We start from the raw sequence: 18,653 nt of genomic DNA on the forward strand, positions 1-18,653 counted from the left end.
ATAGCACCCCCTAGCATTGGAAATTCTCTGGTGTCTCGGCTACTGGGGGTAGCTGAGACCCCAGAAAACATGATTCAGGTAAGATTTTACTGACCTCAGTGTTGCGATCTCCGTTACTCACTGCATAATGGCGACCGCAAAAAAAGGCAGATTTCCCATTTAATTTCTCTCTCCTTTAATGTGATCCTGTCCCCCAGCCGCCAGCATATTCTTCCAGGAAAATGGTGGGTGTATTCTCAGTGTGCCCACCGAGATCTGCCAGCCGGCACCAGGCAACAATAGGAAATTTTTCCTATTGGTTCATTTTGATAGACCCTATCAGAGTGATCAAAATAAAGAAAATATTAAATCAAACCCCCTTTATCACCTCCTTAGTTAGGTAAAAATAATGAAATTAAAAAAAAATATTTATTTCCATTTTTCCATTAGGGTTAGGGTTGGGGCTAGTGTTAGGGTTCGGGCTAAGGTTAGGTTTGTGTTGTAGTTATAGTTAGGGTTGTGTTTACGGTTAGAGTTGGGATTAGGATTAGGGGTGTGTTAGGGTTAGAGTTGTGGTTAGGGTTATGGTTAGGGTTGGGATTAGGGTTAGGGGTGTGTTGGGGCGAGGGATGGAGTTAGATTTGGGGGGTTTCCACTGTTTAGGTACATCAGAGGGTCGCCAAATGCGACATGGTGCCCACTGTTGATTCCAGCCAATTTTGCATTCAAAAAGTCAATTGGTGCTCCCTCCCGTCTGAGCCCTGCCATGCACCCAAACAGTGGCTTTCCCCCACGTACGGGGTATCGTCGCACTCAGGAGAAATTGCACAACAAATTATGTGGTCCATTTTCTCCTGATACTCTTGTGAAAATAAAAAAAATTGGTTCCAAAGTACCGTATATACTCGAGTATAAGCCGAGATTTTCAGCCCAAATTTGTGGGCTGAAAGTGCCCCTCTCGGCTTATACTCGAGTCAAGGTGGGTGGCAAGGTCGGCGGGTGAGGGGGAGAGGGCGCTGAGGCATACTTACCTAGTCCCAGCAATCCTGGTGCTGTCCCTGCTGTCCCACGGTCTTCGGTGCTGCAGTTCTTCCCCTCTCCAGCGGTCACATGGGACCGCTCATTAGAAAAATGAATAGGCGGCTCCACCTCCCATAGGGGTGGAGCCGCGTATTCATTTCTCTAATCAGCGGTGCCGGTGACTGCTGATAGAGGAAGAGGCTGCGGCACCGAAGACCAGCTGTGACAGGCAGAGTGAGCGTCAGGATCGCTGGGACTAGGTAAGTATTTTATATTCACCTGTCCGCGTTCCAGCCGCCGGGCGCCGCTCCATCTTCCCGGCGTCTGCGCTCTGACTGTTCAGGTCAGAGGGCGCGATGACGCATATAGTGTGCGCGGCGCCCTCTGCCTGATCAGTCAGAGCAGAGACGCCGGGAAGATGGAGGCGCCGGAACCGGACGCTGGGAGCTGCAAGCAAGAGAGGTGAGTATGTGTTTTTTTTTTATTGCAGCAGCAGCAGCGGCGGCACAGATTTATGTGGAGCATCTATGGGACAAAATGAACGGTGCAGAGCAGATATGGGACAAAATGAACAATGCAGAGCAGATGTGGGGCACAGATATGGGACAATAATGAACGGTGCCGAGCACAGTATGGGGCAGAGCTATGGGACAAAATGAACGGTGCAGAGCATATATGGGGCACAGATATGGGGCAATAATGAACGGTGCAAAGCACTGTATGGGGCAGAGCTATGGGACAAAATGAACAGTGCAGAGCATTGTATATGGGGCACAGATATGGGGCAATAATGAACGGTGCCGAGCACAGCATGGGGCACAGCTATGGGACAAAATGAACGGTGCAGAGCATATATGGGGCACAGATATGGGGCAATAATGAACGGTGCAGAGCACAGTATGGGGCACAGCAATGGGACAAAATGAACGGTGCAGAGCACTATATGGGGCACAGCTATGGGACAAAATGAACGGTGCAGAGCACTATATGGCACAGCTATGGGGAAATAATGATCTATTTTTAATTTTGAAATTCACTGGTAAATGCTGCATTTCCACCCTAGGCTTATACTCGAGTCAATAAGTTTTCCCAGTTTTTTGTGGCAAAATTAGGGGGGTCGGCTTATACTCGGGTCGGCTTATACTCGAGTATATACGGTAATTTTTTTGTGAAAAAAGTAAAATGTTCATTTTTTCCTCCTACATTGCTTTAGTTCTCGTGAAGTACCTGAAGGGTTAATAAACTTCTTGAATGTGGCTTTGCGCACCTTGAGGGGTGCAATTTTTAGAATGGTGTCACTTTTCGGTATTTTCTGTTGTACTGACCACCAAAACTCACTTCAAATGTGAGGTGGTCCCTAAAATAAATTGTTTTGTAAATTTTGTTGGAAAAAAGAGAAATCGCTGGTCAACTTTTAACCCTTATATCCTCCTAACAAAAAAAAAATTATGTTTCCAAAATTGTGCTGATGTAAAGTTGACATGTAGGAAATGTTATTTATTAACTATTTTGTGCAAAATGACTCTGATTTAACTGTATAAAAATTAAACGTTTAAAAGTTATATTGAAGAAATTTTACCACTAACATGAAGTACAATATGTCACAACAAAACAAATACGGTAGTCTCAGAATCAGTGGGATAAATTGAAGCGTTCCAAAGCTATAACTTCATAAAGTGACAGTCGTCAGAATTGTAAAAATTGGCTTGGCCATTAAGTACCAAATTGGCTCTGTCACTACAGGGTTAAAATATAAAAGACCAAAATATTTTTTTTGCCTAATATACAAAGGAAATGTGTCATCTTTAACTTTACGCCTTTTAGAGATCATTTTATTATCAACTTGCTTAACTGTTCACAATAACAGTAATATTTACCAGAGGTGCCCAAACTTTTTCATGCCACTGTGTATATACAGTGGGGAAAAAAGTATTTAGTCAGCCACCAATTGTGCAAGTTCTCCCACTTAAAAAGATGAGAGAGGCCTGTAATTGACATCATAGGTAGACCACGACTATGAGAGTCAAAATGAGAAAACAAATCCAGAAAATCACCTTGTCTGATTTGCCAAGATTTATTTTGCAAATTATGGTGGAAAATAAGTATTTGGTCACCTAAAAACATGCAAGATTTCTGGCTCTCACAGACCTGTAACTTCTTCTTTAAGAGGCTCCTCTGTCCCCCACTCATTACCTGTAGTAATGGCACCTGTTTGAACTTGTTATCAGTATAAAATACACCTTTCCACAACCTCAAACAGTCACACTCCAAACTCCACTATGGTGAAGACCAAAGAGTTGTCGAAGGACACCAGAAACCAAATTGTAGCCCTGCACCAGGCTGGGAAGACTGAATATGCTATAGGCAAGCAGCTTTGTGTGATGAAATCAACTGTGGGAGCAATAATAAGAAAATAGAAGACATACAAGACCACTGATAATCTCCCTCTATCTGGGGCTCCACGCAAGATCTCACCCTGTGGGGTCAAAATGATCACAAGAACGGTGAGCAAAAATTCCAGAACCACATGGTGTGAATGACCTGCATAGAGCTGGGACCACCGTAACAAAGGCTACCATCAGTAACACACTACACCACCAGGACATACATCCTGCAGTGCCAGACGTGTCCCCCTGCTTAAGCCAGTACATGTCCGGACCCGTCTGAAGTTTGCTAGAGAGCATTTGGATTATCCAGAAGAGTATTGGGAGAATGTCACATGGTCTGATGAAACCAAAGTAGAACTGTTTGGTAGAAACAAAACCCATCGTGTTTGAAGGAGACAGAATGCTGAGCTGCATCCAAAGAACACCATACCTACAGTGAAGCATGGGGGTGGCAACATCATGCTTTGGGGCTGTTTCTCTGCAAAGGGACCAGGACGACTGATCCATGTACATGAAAGAATGAATGGAGCCATGTATTGTGAGATTTTGAGTGTAAACCTCCTTCCATCAGCAAGGGCATTGAAGATGAAATGTGGATGGATCTTTCAGCATGATAATGATCCCAAGCACACCACCAGGGCAATGAAAGACTGGCTTCGTAAGAAGCATATAAAGGTCCTGGAGTGGCCTAGTCAGTTTCCAGATCTCAACCCTATAGAAAGCCTTTGGAGGGAGTTGAAAGTCCTTGTTGCCCAGAGACTGGCCAAAAACATCACTGCTATAGAGGAGACCTGTATGGAGGAATGGGCCAACATACTACCAACAGTGTGTGCCAACCTTGTGAAGACTTACAGAAAACGTTTGACCTGGGTCATTGCCAGCAAAGGATATATAACAAAATATTGAGATGAACTTTTGTTAATGACCAAATACTTATTTTCCACCATAATTTGCAAAATAAATCTTGCCAAATCAGATAAGGCGATTTTCTGGATTTGTTTTCTCATTTTGAGGCCGGGATCACACATATGCGAGATACGGCCGAGTCTCACAGGTGAAAACCCAGCTCTGGCGCCGGCACTCCGGAGCGGAGCATGCAACTCCATGTATTGCTGTGCGGCTGCATGCTCCGCTCCGGAGTGCCGGCGCCAGAGCTGGGTTTTCAATTGCGAGACTCGGCCATATCTCGCGTATGTGTGATCCCGGCCTGACTCTAGTTGTGGCCTACCTATGATGTCAATTACAGGCCTCTCTCATCTTTTTAAGTGGGAAAACTTGCACAATTGGTGGCTGACTAAATACTTTTTTTCCCCACTGTATGCATATACTATTTTTATTTTTCATCACTTTCCCTTATCCCATTTAAAAATAAAGACATTAAAATACAACATATAAACATTTTTTATGCTATCATATCTGAGAGAGTTCAATCTATCAAAAAAAAAAAACAACAACAGTATTTAAATCAAATTTTCTGGTCACTACACTTACTTAAAAAATACAATAAAAGTGATCAAAATGTGATATATGCCCCAATATGGTATCGCTAAAAATGTAATCGCAGCATGCAAAAAATAAAACCCTTAATGAGCTCCATGGAGAAAAAAAAAAAAAAGTTATGTGTTACAGAAAAATTATGACAAATATTTTTTTGCAAAGTTCTGTACGGATGTATTCACAGAAAAATAAAAAAGTTGTGGATCTTAGAACAAAAGGAGAAAAATATCAAAAGCAAAAATGAAAATTCTAGATTCTGAAAGGGTTATTACAGGTTTTACACTTTTGTCAATTTTATGGTATAAATGTGTTTAGAAGTAAACATAAATTACGTTAATAATATTTTGAATTGTCAGTCCATTTTTATGTTCATTCCGTTAATAAATACAATTTAAAGTGTGCACCAATGTCTTTGAAAAACACATATAATAGAAAAATTCAATTATAAAAAAGTTGGGAGTGTAAAAGGGTGAATGACGTGTGGTCTACAGACTCCTCAGGCTGGTTCATAGCTGGGACAACACTAGTTCCTGAAGCTGGGCGAGAAAACCAAGGACATCTGTGTATAGTACTGTTATTTATGCAGTGTAGGAAGGTATTATTAGAGCACTGTTATTTTGGTATTATAAATTTCTATCATTTTCATCCTGGTTTTTCTCACGAAAGGCTTCAGTTGACGAAATATGGCACTCCTGGGATGTTTATGTGCCCGGATTGTGTCCTATAGCATGGAAATCAGTTAAAAGAATCCAGCACTCTATGTGAATGTTAAAGGTATTACTTATTCATCAGATTCACCATGTATAAGTGTGACGTTTCGGTCTTATGGACCTCCATCAGACATACATACAGTGATGAAATGGACCTAAAGAGAAGGAGCGGACTCTGGCAGGGCGACAAGGTGTATGATGCGCCTACTTCCCAACGACGCTTGTTGCATCATACACCTTGCTGCCTTGCCACAGTTACTTCCTTCTCTTTAAGTCCGCTTCATCACCATGTATATGTCTGATAAAGGTCAATAAGATCAAAACGTCACATTTATACACTGTTAATTGGATCAATAAATACCGTAATACCTTCAAAAACCACATAGAGTGCAGGATTCTTTCATTATCTGATTTCCTTAGAAAATGTTTTGCTCAGGGCCTTTACGTGTTTACAGTATTTACAAGGCATAAAATAGGTACAAAAATTCTAAACTTACCTTGCTACTTCTTTGTTTTGCCCAAAAAGAAGCATAATGTTTTCTGTATTGATATACAAAGCCAAGCATGGGAAGCAAGCTAGTGATAGAATAAGGATCGCTCGCTGAATAATGACTCCCATGTACTTTAGGTTTCTTCCACCATAAATCTTTAAAAAAATAAAAGTGCAACAGACCATTTGTAATAATACAAAACCCAAACCTGTGACTAAGAATATTGATGGTTTGCTTTCTTCATTATTTTTTTTAATTATTTGCCATATTTAAAAGGATGTGATATCTATAATTGCATCTGTCGCTCCCCTTGCTGCATTCTATTTCTTCTTGGTGTTATGATTTGGATATTGTAGGATAGTATCATTTTTGCAATGTACGCACTGTAAAGCACTGCTTTATTATAGCAAATGATAATATTCTTTATGTACAGTACCTTACGAAAGTATTTGGCTCCCTGGAACTTTTCAACCTTTTTCCACATATCATGCTTCAAACATAAAGATACCCAATGTAAATTATTGGTGAAAAATCAACAAGTGGAACACAATTGTGAAGTTGAATGAAATTTTTGGGTTATTTAAAATTTTGGTGGAAATTAAAAAATTAAAAAGTGGGGTGTGCAATATTATTCGGCCCTTTACTTTCAGTGCAGCAAACTCTCTCCAGAAGTTCATTGTGGATCTCTGAATGATCCAATATTGTCCTAAATGCCTAATGATGATAAATAAAATCCACTAGTGTGTAATCAAGTCTCCGTATAAATGCATCTACTCTGTGATAGTCTCAGGGTTCTGTTTGAAGCACAGAGAGCATCATGAAGACCAAGGAACACAACAGGCAGGTCCGTGATACTGTTGTGGAGAAGTTTAAAGCTGTATTTGGATACAAAAAAATTTCCAAAACTTTAAACATCCCAAGGAGCATTGTGCAAGCGGTCATAAGGAAGAGTGGCAAGAAAAAAAGCCATTTCTCAAAGATATCCATAAAAAGTGTCATTTAAAGTTTGCAACAAGCCACCTGGGAGACACACCAAACATGTGGAAGAAGGTGCTCTGGTCAGATGAAACCAAAATAGAACTTTTTGGCAACAATGCCAAACGATATGTTTGGCGTAAAGGCAACACAGCTCATCACCCTGAACACACCATCCCCACTGTCAAACATGGTGGTGGCAGCATCATGGTTTGAGCCTGCTTTTCTTCAGCAGGGACAGGGAGGATGGTTAAAATTGATGGGAAGATGGATGGAGCCAAATACAGGACCATTCTTGAAGAAAACCTGTTGGAGTCTGTAAAAGACCTGAGACTGGGACGGAGATTTGTCTTCCAACAAGACAGTGATCCAAAACATAAAGCACAATCTACAATGGAATGGTTCACAAATAAACGTATCCAGGTGTTAGAATGGCCAAGTCAAAGTCCAGACCTCAATCCAATCGAGAATCTGTGGAAAGAGCTGAATACTGCTGTTCACAAACGATCTCCATCAAACCTCACTGAGCTCGAGCTGTTTGCCAAGGAAGAATGGGCAAGAATTTCTGTGTCTCGATGTACAAAACTGATAGACATACCCCAAACGACTTGCAGCTGTAATCGCTGCAAAAGGTGGCGCAACAAAGTATTATGTTAAAGGGGCCGAATAATATTGCACGCCCCACTTTTCAGTTTTTGAGTTTCCACAAAAATTTAAAATAACCAATAAATTTTGTTCAACTTCACAACCGTGTTCCACTTGTTGTTGATTCTTCACCAAAAATTTAAGTTTGGTATCTTTATGCTTGAAGCATAATATGTGGGAATAGGTTGAAAAGTTCCAGGGAGCTGAATACTTTCACAAGACACTGTACCTTCTATTTAGTTTAAAAAGTAAAGGATCTGATCTATTAAAAATTTAAGGATCCATTCAAGTAGAGTTAGGGAAAAAAAATCATTGTTACACTTTATTACCTGTGATAGGAGAGTATCGCATGCCGTAGTTAGTCCAAATCCCACTGCTACTCCAGTCACTGTTGTGAACTGATGAAAAATAAATCATGTACAATTATAGTTATTTCCTTAGATGACAGGGTGCAGATTTAATCATTTAGTAGTAGTGCAGAATTTCATGTAACCATGAAGTTTCCGCTTGCATTGAAACTTTGGCCGGAGCCACACAATCATATATTCTCTATGCGAGAGAATCGGATCGATTATTGACACTCTGGTCTGAGTTTAATCATAGCGTCAGCTTAGTGTGATCCGATTATATCGCTTGATAAAATCAAAGTACATGTGTAGAGAAGATGGAAAACTTAATTTCTCCATCTTCTCCATTGTCTGAGTCTGTGGAAATCAAACTGCACTCAGATGACATCCAAATGCAGTCCGATGTTTTACATGCACCCATAGGCCTTCACTTTGCTCTGCTGTAGCCAATGACAGGTCAACTTGGCGTTGTGTTTCGGATCATTGTCATGTTTGAACTTCCAAGTATGTCCCATGCGCAGCTTCCAGGCTGATGATTGCAAATTTGCCTCCAGTATTTGCTGATAACATGCTGCATTCATCTTTCCTTAAACTTTGACCAAGTTTCCTGTGCCTTTGTAGCTAACACATCCCCAAAACATCAGCGATACACCTCCGTGCTTTACAGTAGGAATGGTGTTCCTTTAATAAAAGGCCTTGTTAACCTCTCTCCAAATGTAACATTTGTTGTGACCAAAAAGTTCAATTTTGGTCTCATCACTCCAAATTATCTTGTTCCAGAAGTTTTGAGGCCTGTCTCTGTGCTGTTTTGCATATTGTAGGCGAGATACTTTGTGACATTTGTGCAGTAATGGCTTTCCTCTGGTGACTCGACCATACAGCCCATTTTTCTTCAAGTGCCTCCTTATTTTGCATCTTGGAACAGCCACACTGCTAGTTTTCAGAGAGTCTAGTATCTCAGCTGATGTTATTTGTGGGTTTTTGCATCCCGAACAATTTTCCTGGCAGTTGTGGACGACATTTCTGATGGTCTACCTGACCGTGGTTTTGTTTTTACAGAGCCCCTGATTTTCCATTTGTTAATCACAGTCTGAACGCTGCTGACTGGCATTATCAATTCCTTGAATATCTTTATGTATCCCTTTCCTGTTTTATACAGTTCAACTAACATTACATCACAGATAACAACCACCTCTGTGATACATACCTCCCATCAACTATGTGTGCAGTAGCCACCTTACATACCTCCCCCTCTGCCCAAAGCTGTGGGGGTGAGCACCTTCTACTACTAGACATGGGATTCTCAAGTGTATCGGCATTACTATGTATCTTCCCTGCTCTATGTTCCACATGGAAGCTGAAATCCTGCAGGGCTAGAAACCAGTGTGTATCTCGAGCATTTTTCGCCTTTTTCTTCCTCATCCACCTGAGTGGGGCATGGTCTGATACTATTTAAAATTTTAGCCCTAACAGATAGTATTATAATGTGTCCACCGCCCACTTTATGGCCAAGCATTCCTTTTCTATGATGGAATAATTCTCACATGCCCACCGCTTCCTACTAAGATGGTGAGGGAACACTTAGCTAATTTAAATTAATTTAAATCTCCTGGTCCACATGAAATACATCCTGAGTTTGCAGAAGAAATTGCAGAACCACTAGCCAGAATCTTTGAAAAATCCTGTAGAACAGGATATATCCCAGAAGACTGGAGAAGGGCAAATGTCCCTATCTTCAAAAAAGAAAGAAGATGGAGTCAGGAAACTAGAGGCCAGAAAGCCTTACTTCTATACCAGGAAAGATGTTTGAACAAAATATTAAACAGTATGTATGTAAGTACTTGGATAAGAATTGAGTAATTAACCTGAGCCAGCATGGGTTTGTAACAAACAAGTAATGCCAGACTATTTTAATTTCCTTCTATGATGGAATCACTGAATGCCTGCATCAGGGAAATGCAATAGATATAGTATATTTCGACTTCAGCAAAGCATTAGATAAAGTATCTCATACTAGCCTTATTGAAAAAATGACCAAGTATGGGATTGACAAGGCTGCGGTTAGGTGTATTCATAACTGGCTCAGTGATCATACTGAAAATGTAGGCCCCTTAAAAAATAGTGAGGAAAGAATGGTTGTAGATGACGAGGAAAAAGCTAACATATTAAACACCTTCTTCTCCACGGTATTCACGGTGGAAAATGAAATGCTAGGTGAAATCCCAAGAAACAATGAAAACCCTATATTAAGGGTCACCAATCTAACCCAAGAAGAGGTGCGAAACCGGCTAAATAAGATTAAAATAGATAAATCTCCGGGTCCGGATGGCATACACCCACGAGTAGTAAGAGAACTAAGTAATGTAATAGATAAACCATTATTTCTTATTTTTAGGGACTCTATAGCGACAGGGTCTGTTCCGCAGGATTGGCGCATAGCAAATGTGGTGCCAATATTCAAAAAGGGCTCTAAAAGTGACCCTGGAAATTATAGGCCAGTAAGTCTAACCTCTATTGTTGGTAAAATATTTGAAGGGTTTCTGAGGGATGTTATTCTGGATTATCTCAATGAGAATAACTGTTTAACTCCATATCAGCATGGGTTTATGAGAAATCGCTCCTGTCAAACCAATCTAATCAGTTTTTATGAAGAGGTAAGCTATAGGCTGGACCACGGTGAGTCATTGGACGTGGTATATCTCGATTTTTCCAAAGCGTTTGATACCGTGCCGCACAAGAGGTTGGTACACAAAATGAGAATGCTTGGTCTGGGGGAAAATGTGTGTAAATGGGTTAGTAACTGGCTTAGTGATAGAAAGCAGAGGGTGGTTATAAATGGTATAGTCTCTAACTGGGTCGCTGTGACCAGTGGGGTACCGCAGGGGTCAGTATTGGGACCTGTTCTCTTCAACATATTCATTAATGATCTGGTAGAAGGTTTACACAGTAAAATATCGATATTTGCAGATGATACAAAACTATGTAAAGCAGTTAATACAAGAGAAGATAGTATTCTGCTACAGATGGATCTGGATAAGTTGGAAACTTGGGCTGAAAGGTGGCAGATGAGGTTTAACAATGATAAATGTAAGGTTATACACATGGGAAGAAGGAATCAATATCACCATTACACACTGAATGGGAAACCACTGGGTAAATCTGACAGGGAGAAGGACTTGGGGATCCTAGTTAATGATAAACTTACCTGGAGCAGCCAGTGCCAGGCAGCAGCTGCCAAGGCAAACAGGATCATGGGGTGCATTAAAAGAGGTCTGGATACACATGATGAGAGCATTATACTGCCTCTGTACAAATCCCTAGTTAGACCGCACATGGAGTACTGTGTCCAGTTTTGGGCACCGGTGCTCAGGAAGGATATAATGGAACTAGAGAGAGTACAAAGGAGGGCAACAAAATTAATAAAGGGGATGGGAGAACTACAATACCCAGATAGATTAGCGAAATTAGGATTATTTAGTCTAGAAAAAAGACGACTGAGGGGCGATCTAATAACCATGTATAAGTATATAAGGGGACAATACAAATATCTCGCTGAGGATCTGTTTATACCAAGGAAGGTGACGGGCACAAGGGGGCATTCTTTGCGTCTGGAGGAGAGAAGGTTTTTCCACCAACATAGAAGAGGATTCTTTACTGTTAGGGCAGTGAGAATCTGGAATTGCTTGCCTGTGGAGGTGGTGATGGCGAACTCAGTCGAGGGGTTCAAGAGAGGCCTGGATGTCTTCCTGGAGCAGAACAATATTGTATCATACAATTAGGTTCTGTAGAAGGACGTAGATCTGGGGATTTATTATGATGGAATATAGGCTGAACTGGATGGACAAAGGTCTTTTTTCGGCCTTACTAACTATGTTACTATGTTAAAGAGTGGTAACAAATGGTTGCACATCCAATTTAAAAAGTGTTTCAAGTTGGGTACCACAAGGCTCTGTCCTGCCCCAGTGTTGTTAAACATTTTTATAAATGATCTAGATAAGGGAACAGAAGGTAAACTAATGAAATTTGCTAATCAAACATCCCATTGCATCAATGCCGAAGCACTCCTGGGAGTCATCAATTCCAAAATCCAAAGATGGCTTTTGCCAAACCACCCGATTACACCCATCTTCCATGGACGTCCCAAGACACACAAAAATTCTTTTCCACCTCCTCTTCACCCGATAATTGCTTGAATCGACTCCCTTAATGAAAATTTGGGCGAATGGTTGGATCAATATCTCCAACCCTTGGTCACCAGGATTCTGGGCTACCTTTGGGATACCTCTACAGTGCTAAATACCTTTGAGATTTTTACTTGGAAAACTGATTACATTTTTTTTTATTTTTGCGGTGACCAATTTATAATCATCCATTCCACATATTATTGCTAGATTTGTGATACAACATCATATTGACAATTACAATAACTACACTTATAATTTAAAAATATATATTCTTTTGTCTTTGGAATATTTGTTGAAAAATAAGTTTTTCATGTATGATCGTGATTTTTATTTACAGATTCTTGGTGCCCCAATGGGGTCAAAATTTTCACCCACCCTCGCCATCCTATTTATGGCGTGGTGAGAAGAAAGCTACATTTTTGCTGATGATAATCCTTTTTCTTCTCACATATTCTAGTATGGCCGCTATGTTGGTGATCTTCTCCTTGTGTGGTCTTGGACGTCCAACTAGTGCCACATTTCCTCAGTAATTTAAACAACAATGTATTCAATTTGAATTGTGTCCTCAACCATGCTGCAAATCAAGTTAGGTTTTTGGACATCTTAATAAGTGGTAGTCCTGGTTCATCTAAAGTATTAACTTCAGTCGACAGAAAAGAACGCTCAGGCAACACTACTCTCCTAGCCTCCAGTTCATATCTGCGACACACTATACAGTCATGGCCAAAAGTATTGACATCCCTGCAATTCTGTCAGATAATACTCATTTTCTTCCTGAAAATGATTGCAAACACAAATCTTTGGTATTATTATCTTCATTTAATTTGTCTTAAATGAAAAAATACAAAAAGAATTGTCCTAAAGCCAAATTGGATATAATTCCACACCAAACATAAAAAGGGGGTGCACAAAAGTATTGGCACTGTTCGAAAAATCATGTGATGCTTCTCTAATTTGTGTAATTAACAGCACCTGTAACTTACCTGTGGCATCTAACAGGTGTTGGCCATAACTAAATCACACTTGCAGCCAGTTGACATGGATTAAAGTTGACTCAACCTCTGACCTGTGTCCTTGTGTGTACCACATTGAGCATTGAGCATGGAGAAAAGACAGAAGACCAAAGAACTGTCTAAGGACTTGAGAAACCAAATTGTGAGGAAGCATGAGCAATCTCAAGGCTACAAGTCCATCTCCAAAGACCTGAATGTTCCTGTGTCTACCGTGCGCAGTGTCATCAAAAAGTTTAAAGCCCATGGCACTGTGGCTAACCTCCCTAGATGTGGACAGAAAAGAAAAATTGACGAGATTTCAATGCAAGATTGTGCGGATGTTGGATAAAGAACCTCAACTAACAGCCAAACAAGTTCAAGCTCCCCTGCAGTCCAAGGGTACAACAGTGTCAACCCATACTATCCTTCGGCGTCTGAATGAAAAGGGACTGTATGGTAGGAGACCCAGGAAGACCCCACTTCTTACCCCGAGACATAAAAAAGCCAGGCTGGAGTTTGCCAAAACTTACCTGAGAAAGCCGTTTTGGAAGAATGTTCTCTGGTCAGATGAGACAACAGTAGAGTTTTTTGGGCAAAGGCATCAACAGAGTTTACAGGAGAAAAAAAAGAGGCATTCAAAGAAAAGAACACGGTCCCTACAGTCAAACATGGCGGAGGTTCCCTGATGTTTTGGGGTTGCGTTGCTGCCTCTGGCACTGGACTGCTTGACCGTGTGCATGGCATTATTAAGTCTGAAGACTACCAACAAATTTTGCAGCATAATGTAGGGCCCAGTGTGAGAAAGCTGGGTCTCCCTCAGAGGTCATGGGTCTTCCAGCAGGACAATGACCCAAAACACACTTCAAAAAGCACTAGAAAATGGTTTGAGAGAAAGCACTGGAGACTTCTAAGGTGGCCAGCAATGAGTCCAGACCTGAATCCCATAGAACACCTGTGGAGAGATCTAAAAATGGCAGTTTGGAGAAGGCACCCTTCAAATATCAGGGACCTGGAGCAGTTTGCCAAAGAAGAATGATCTAAAATTCCAGCAGAGTATTGTAAGAAACTCATTGATGGTTACCGGAAGCGGTTGGTCGCAGTTATTTTGGCTAAAGGTTGTGCAACCAAGTATTAGGCTGAGGGTGCCAATACTTTTTGTCTGGCCCATCATCCCAAACAGGTGTCTGTCCAGCCTCTGTTTGAAGACTTCCATGGAAGGAGAACTCACCACCTCTCGTGGCAGCCTGTCCCACTCATTGATCACCGTATCAAAAAGTTTTTTCTAATATCTAATCTGTCTCCTCCCAGTCAGTTTCATCCCATTGCTTCTAGTCTTTCCTTGTGCAAATGAGAATAAAGATGATCCTTCTACAATGTGACAGCCCTTGAGATATTTTTAGACAGCTATTAAGTCTCCTCTCAATCTTCTTTTTTGCAAACTAAACATTCTCAAATCCTGCAACTGTTCCTCATAGGACATGGTTTGCAGACCGGTCACCATTCTGGTAGTTCTTCTCTGAACTTACTCCAGTTTGTTAATGTCTTTTTTTTAAATGTTGTGCCCAAAACTGGACACAGTATTCCAAATGAGATCTGACCAAAAAGGAATAGAGGGCAGTAATGACTTTGTGTGATCTAGACAAGAAAAACGAAAATTACATCTATAGAATGTGAGGAATATAGTTAAGAAACAGCACATGTGAAAAAGATTTGACTATAATAATAGATCATAGACCGCAAATAAGTCAGCAGTGTGATGCAGCAGAAAAAAGGCAAACAGTTCTAGGGTGTATTAAGAGAAGCATAGAGTCTAGATCATGTGAAGTAATTATCCCCCTCTACTCTTCCTTGGTCAGGCCACATCTGGAATACTGTGTCCAGTTCTGGGCACCATATTTTAAAAAAGACATTGAAAAACTGGAGCAAGTTCAGAGATGAACTACCAGGATGGTGAGCGGAGTGCAAAGTAAGTCCTACGAGGAACGATTAAAGGATCTGGGAATGTTTAGCTTGCAAAAAAAAAGGCTTAGAGGAGACTTAATAGCTGTATAGAAACATCTCAAGGGTTGTCACAGTGTAGAAGGATAATCCTTATTCTCATTTGCACATGAAAACATGAGAAGCAAACTATGACTGGACACGATTACCCTGGACTTCCATTCCAACTCTAACATTCTATCATTCTATGATTCAGTTAGAGCACAGGGTACTACTCCCTGTATATCTCCTGAGAAAGGACTGCTCCTAAACCGACTTCTGAGGCGTCTGTCTGGAGTACAAATTCCTTCTTAATGTCGGGGGGCAACCAGGCTTACGCAGAGCCACTTTCACTTCTTTAAAGACCATCTCCACCTCCGCAGTCCATTTGGCTATAGCTGATTTTGACCCCTTAAAGAGATTAGTCAGGGGAGTGACCAATATGGCAAAGTTAGGGATGAATCTCCTGTAGTACCCCACGAGTCCCAGTAAGGCTCTAACTTGCTTCTTTGTGAGTGATCTTGGCCAGTTTTGGATTTTGTCCACTTTACTGATCTGGGGTTTGATCTCGCCTCTACCTACTACATATCCTAGGTATTTGGTCTCTTCTTTCCCCATGGCACATTTTTCTGATTTATCAAAAACCCCACTTTCCTAAGAGCATTAAACTCCGCCTGGAATTTTTCCCAAATTACTTCCCCAATCTGGGCTGAAGATTACAATATTGTTCAGGTATGTCACAGAATAGTTCTTATGGGATGCGAGGATCTGGTCCATGGCCATCTGGAAGGTGGCCAGTCTCCTTGCAGTCAAAACAGCATCTGAACGTATTGGAAGCATCCATCGGGCACAGAAAAAAACCCTCTTCTCCTTTGCTTTTTGTGACATGAGGAATGGCCAATAACCCTTTGTTAAATCCAAGGTGCTTATATACCTGCCGGCCCAAGTCTCTCGATCAGCTCATCGACACACGGCATCGGATACGTGTCAAACTTGAAGACTTCATTCAGCTTCCTATAATAATTACAGAAACCTCATTAGCCATCGGGTTTTGTAACCAGGACAACTGGGCTAGAATACTCGCTCTTGAATTCTTCAATGATTCCAAGATTCAACATACGCCTTACTCCTTTAGAGATCAGCTCTCGCCGGGACTCAGGAATTTGATAAGGCTTCAAGTGCACTCACACATGGGGTTCCAGCAGAATCTCGTGTTTTATGACCTTTGTATACCCCGTCAAATCTGAGAATAGGTCCCTGTTCTGCTGCAGCAACTCCCAACACTGCTACTTTTGGGTCTTCAACAGTGTCTCCACTATTGCGACTCCTTCAACATCCGCTTCTTGCTTGCCCAGCAAACACAGAGTTTCAACGGGTTCCCAGTCTTGCCACAGCTTAATAAGATTGATGTGGTACACTTGGTATGGTTTTTATCTTGCTGGCTGATAAACCTTGAAGTTCACTTCACCAAGTTTCTCCGCCATCTCATAGGGGCCTTGATATTTGGCCAAGAACTTACTCTCCACTATGGGAATAAGTACGAGGACTCGGGCCACAGGGCTGAACTGCTTCACCCTGGCTTACTGGTTATAGATCCTAGCTTGAGCCTCTTGTGTCTGAAGGAGATGACCATCACCATTGCAATTCTCTCCTGCATTTGGGTGATGTGCTGGATGCTGCTACGGTGGGCGCGACTGCGGCTTCCCAGGCTTCCTTCCCTATATCAAGGAGACCCCACGGATGTCGGTTATACAGAAGTTCATACGAAGAGAATCTGGTAGAGGCTTGTGGAACCTCCTGGATAGAAAACAACAGATACGATAGGAGACAGTCCCAGTCTTGACCATCCTTTTCTATGACCTTCTTCAGCATACTATTCAGTGTTTTATTGAACCTTTGCACAAGGCTGTTTGTCTGGGGATGATATATGGACGTCTCCAGTTGTGTAATTTGCAGGACCTTACACACTTTCCTCATCACCTTAATCATAAAGGGTGTTTCTTGATCAGTCAGGATCTCTGTTGGTAATCCTGTCTGGGGAAAAATGTGTACCAACTTGCGGGCTATACTTTTCCCAGAAGAGTTTCTCATGGGAACTTCTTCAGGGTACTGCATAAAAGTCAGGGATGACCAATATCTATTGATGCCCAAGAGCAGACTTAACCAGGGGACATGGCAATTTGCTCAAATGGCACTTCTATAATAGGTAATGGATCGAGAGAACTTTGAAGGTAAAAGAAGGGGGCAGTTGTCTGGCAGGTGGGACAGGACCTGCAAAGCTTTAAGATTTCCTGGTGAGATTTTGGCCAATAGAATCTCTGCATAACCCATTCTTGAGTTTTATCTACGTCCAGATGGCCACCCAAGACATATGAATAAGCCATGTCCAACACCCCCTGCCTATAGAGTCCTGGTACCAACAATTCCTCCACTATTTCCTCTCTGACCTTAGTAACCCGGTACAATAAACCCCATTCAACATAAAATGGGGAACCTGGTGTCATCCTCTGGCTCCTGTGCTATACCGTTTATGACTGTTATATTGTTAAATGCCTCCTTTAGAGTTGGGTCCCTATATTAGGCACAGCAAAAATTTTCGCCGGTCAACCCTATCTCAGGAATGTTAGCCTCAAGGGACACTATCTCCTCATCCCCCACAAGGACACACAAGGGAAACTCATCAGCCTCTGGGTGTGGTAACACTTTTTTAGGGGTGACCCTTCTCTTACCTAAGCAACCGAGACCTGTTCCCTTTCCCACAAATGACAAAACAAACAAAAAGTCCCTGACTATGATAGTTTGGTACAATAACTCCTGAATCATGCCTACCTCGTGGGACTCGGTGCCTCGAACCATTTCAATGTCCATTCTGGCCACTGGATAGCTTTTAGAATCCCCGTGACTGCAGTGGACACCAACCTTCTTCCCAGGGATCAGATGGAGAGGAAGTGTGGCCCTCAGGAGGTTGCTTGCAAAACCTGGCCCAGATGCACCAAACAAGCCTTTTAGTACTCTGTGCACTAGAACAATACTCTAGGATTACATTACAGATGACAACCACCTCTGTAATACATCCCTCCCATCAACTATGTGTCCGTTAGCCACCTTGCTATGGATATACAGGATAGGGCCTGATTCACTAAGATTGGCTTTATACATGCCAGTCTTAATGAAGGAACATTTTGGCGTAGGATGCACCGAATACATGAATTAGGCACATTTCAGTGGTGTGCGCCTCCTTGCACCTAACCAGAAAAGCAACTCTACACTGGAGTAATATTTCTGGTGTAAGAAACACGGCACTTTTGGTGAAGTTCACAGGCCAGCATAACCATGCTCTGTCCACTTCACAGCTCTGCCCATTTTGGCAAAGCTGCTACAATCTGGCTTGAAAACACCAAACTCACAAAATGTTTGCACAACCCAAATTGTGCTAAAAATTTTGTGAC

At 41.6% G+C, this 18,653-nt stretch overlaps 1 protein-coding gene across 4 annotated transcripts in view; it reads right to left on the reverse strand.

Annotated features, from left to right (window-relative positions):
• LOC138670161 (multidrug and toxin extrusion protein 1-like) overlaps positions 1-18,653 on the reverse strand; it is a 142,231-nt gene that overhangs the window by 101,488 nt on the left and 22,090 nt on the right. For all 4 annotated transcript variants that reach the window (XR_011319308.1, XR_011319309.1, XM_069757244.1 and 1 more), the window contains exons 3-4: positions 8,034-8,102; positions 6,091-6,239 (exon numbers count right to left, since the gene is read on the reverse strand). Coding sequence is in view for 2 of the 4 variants with exons in the window: in XM_069757244.1 (XP_069613345.1) it covers positions 6,091-6,239; positions 8,034-8,102 (218 nt within the window). In the remaining 2 variants the exon portion in view is untranslated. The remainder of the gene's footprint in view (positions 1-6,090; positions 6,240-8,033; positions 8,103-18,653) is intronic.

Source organism: Ranitomeya imitator, chromosome 3, assembly GCF_032444005.1.
Source record: "Ranitomeya imitator isolate aRanImi1 chromosome 3, aRanImi1.pri, whole genome shotgun sequence".
NCBI classification, from domain to species: Eukaryota; Metazoa; Chordata; class Amphibia; order Anura; family Dendrobatidae; genus Ranitomeya; species Ranitomeya imitator.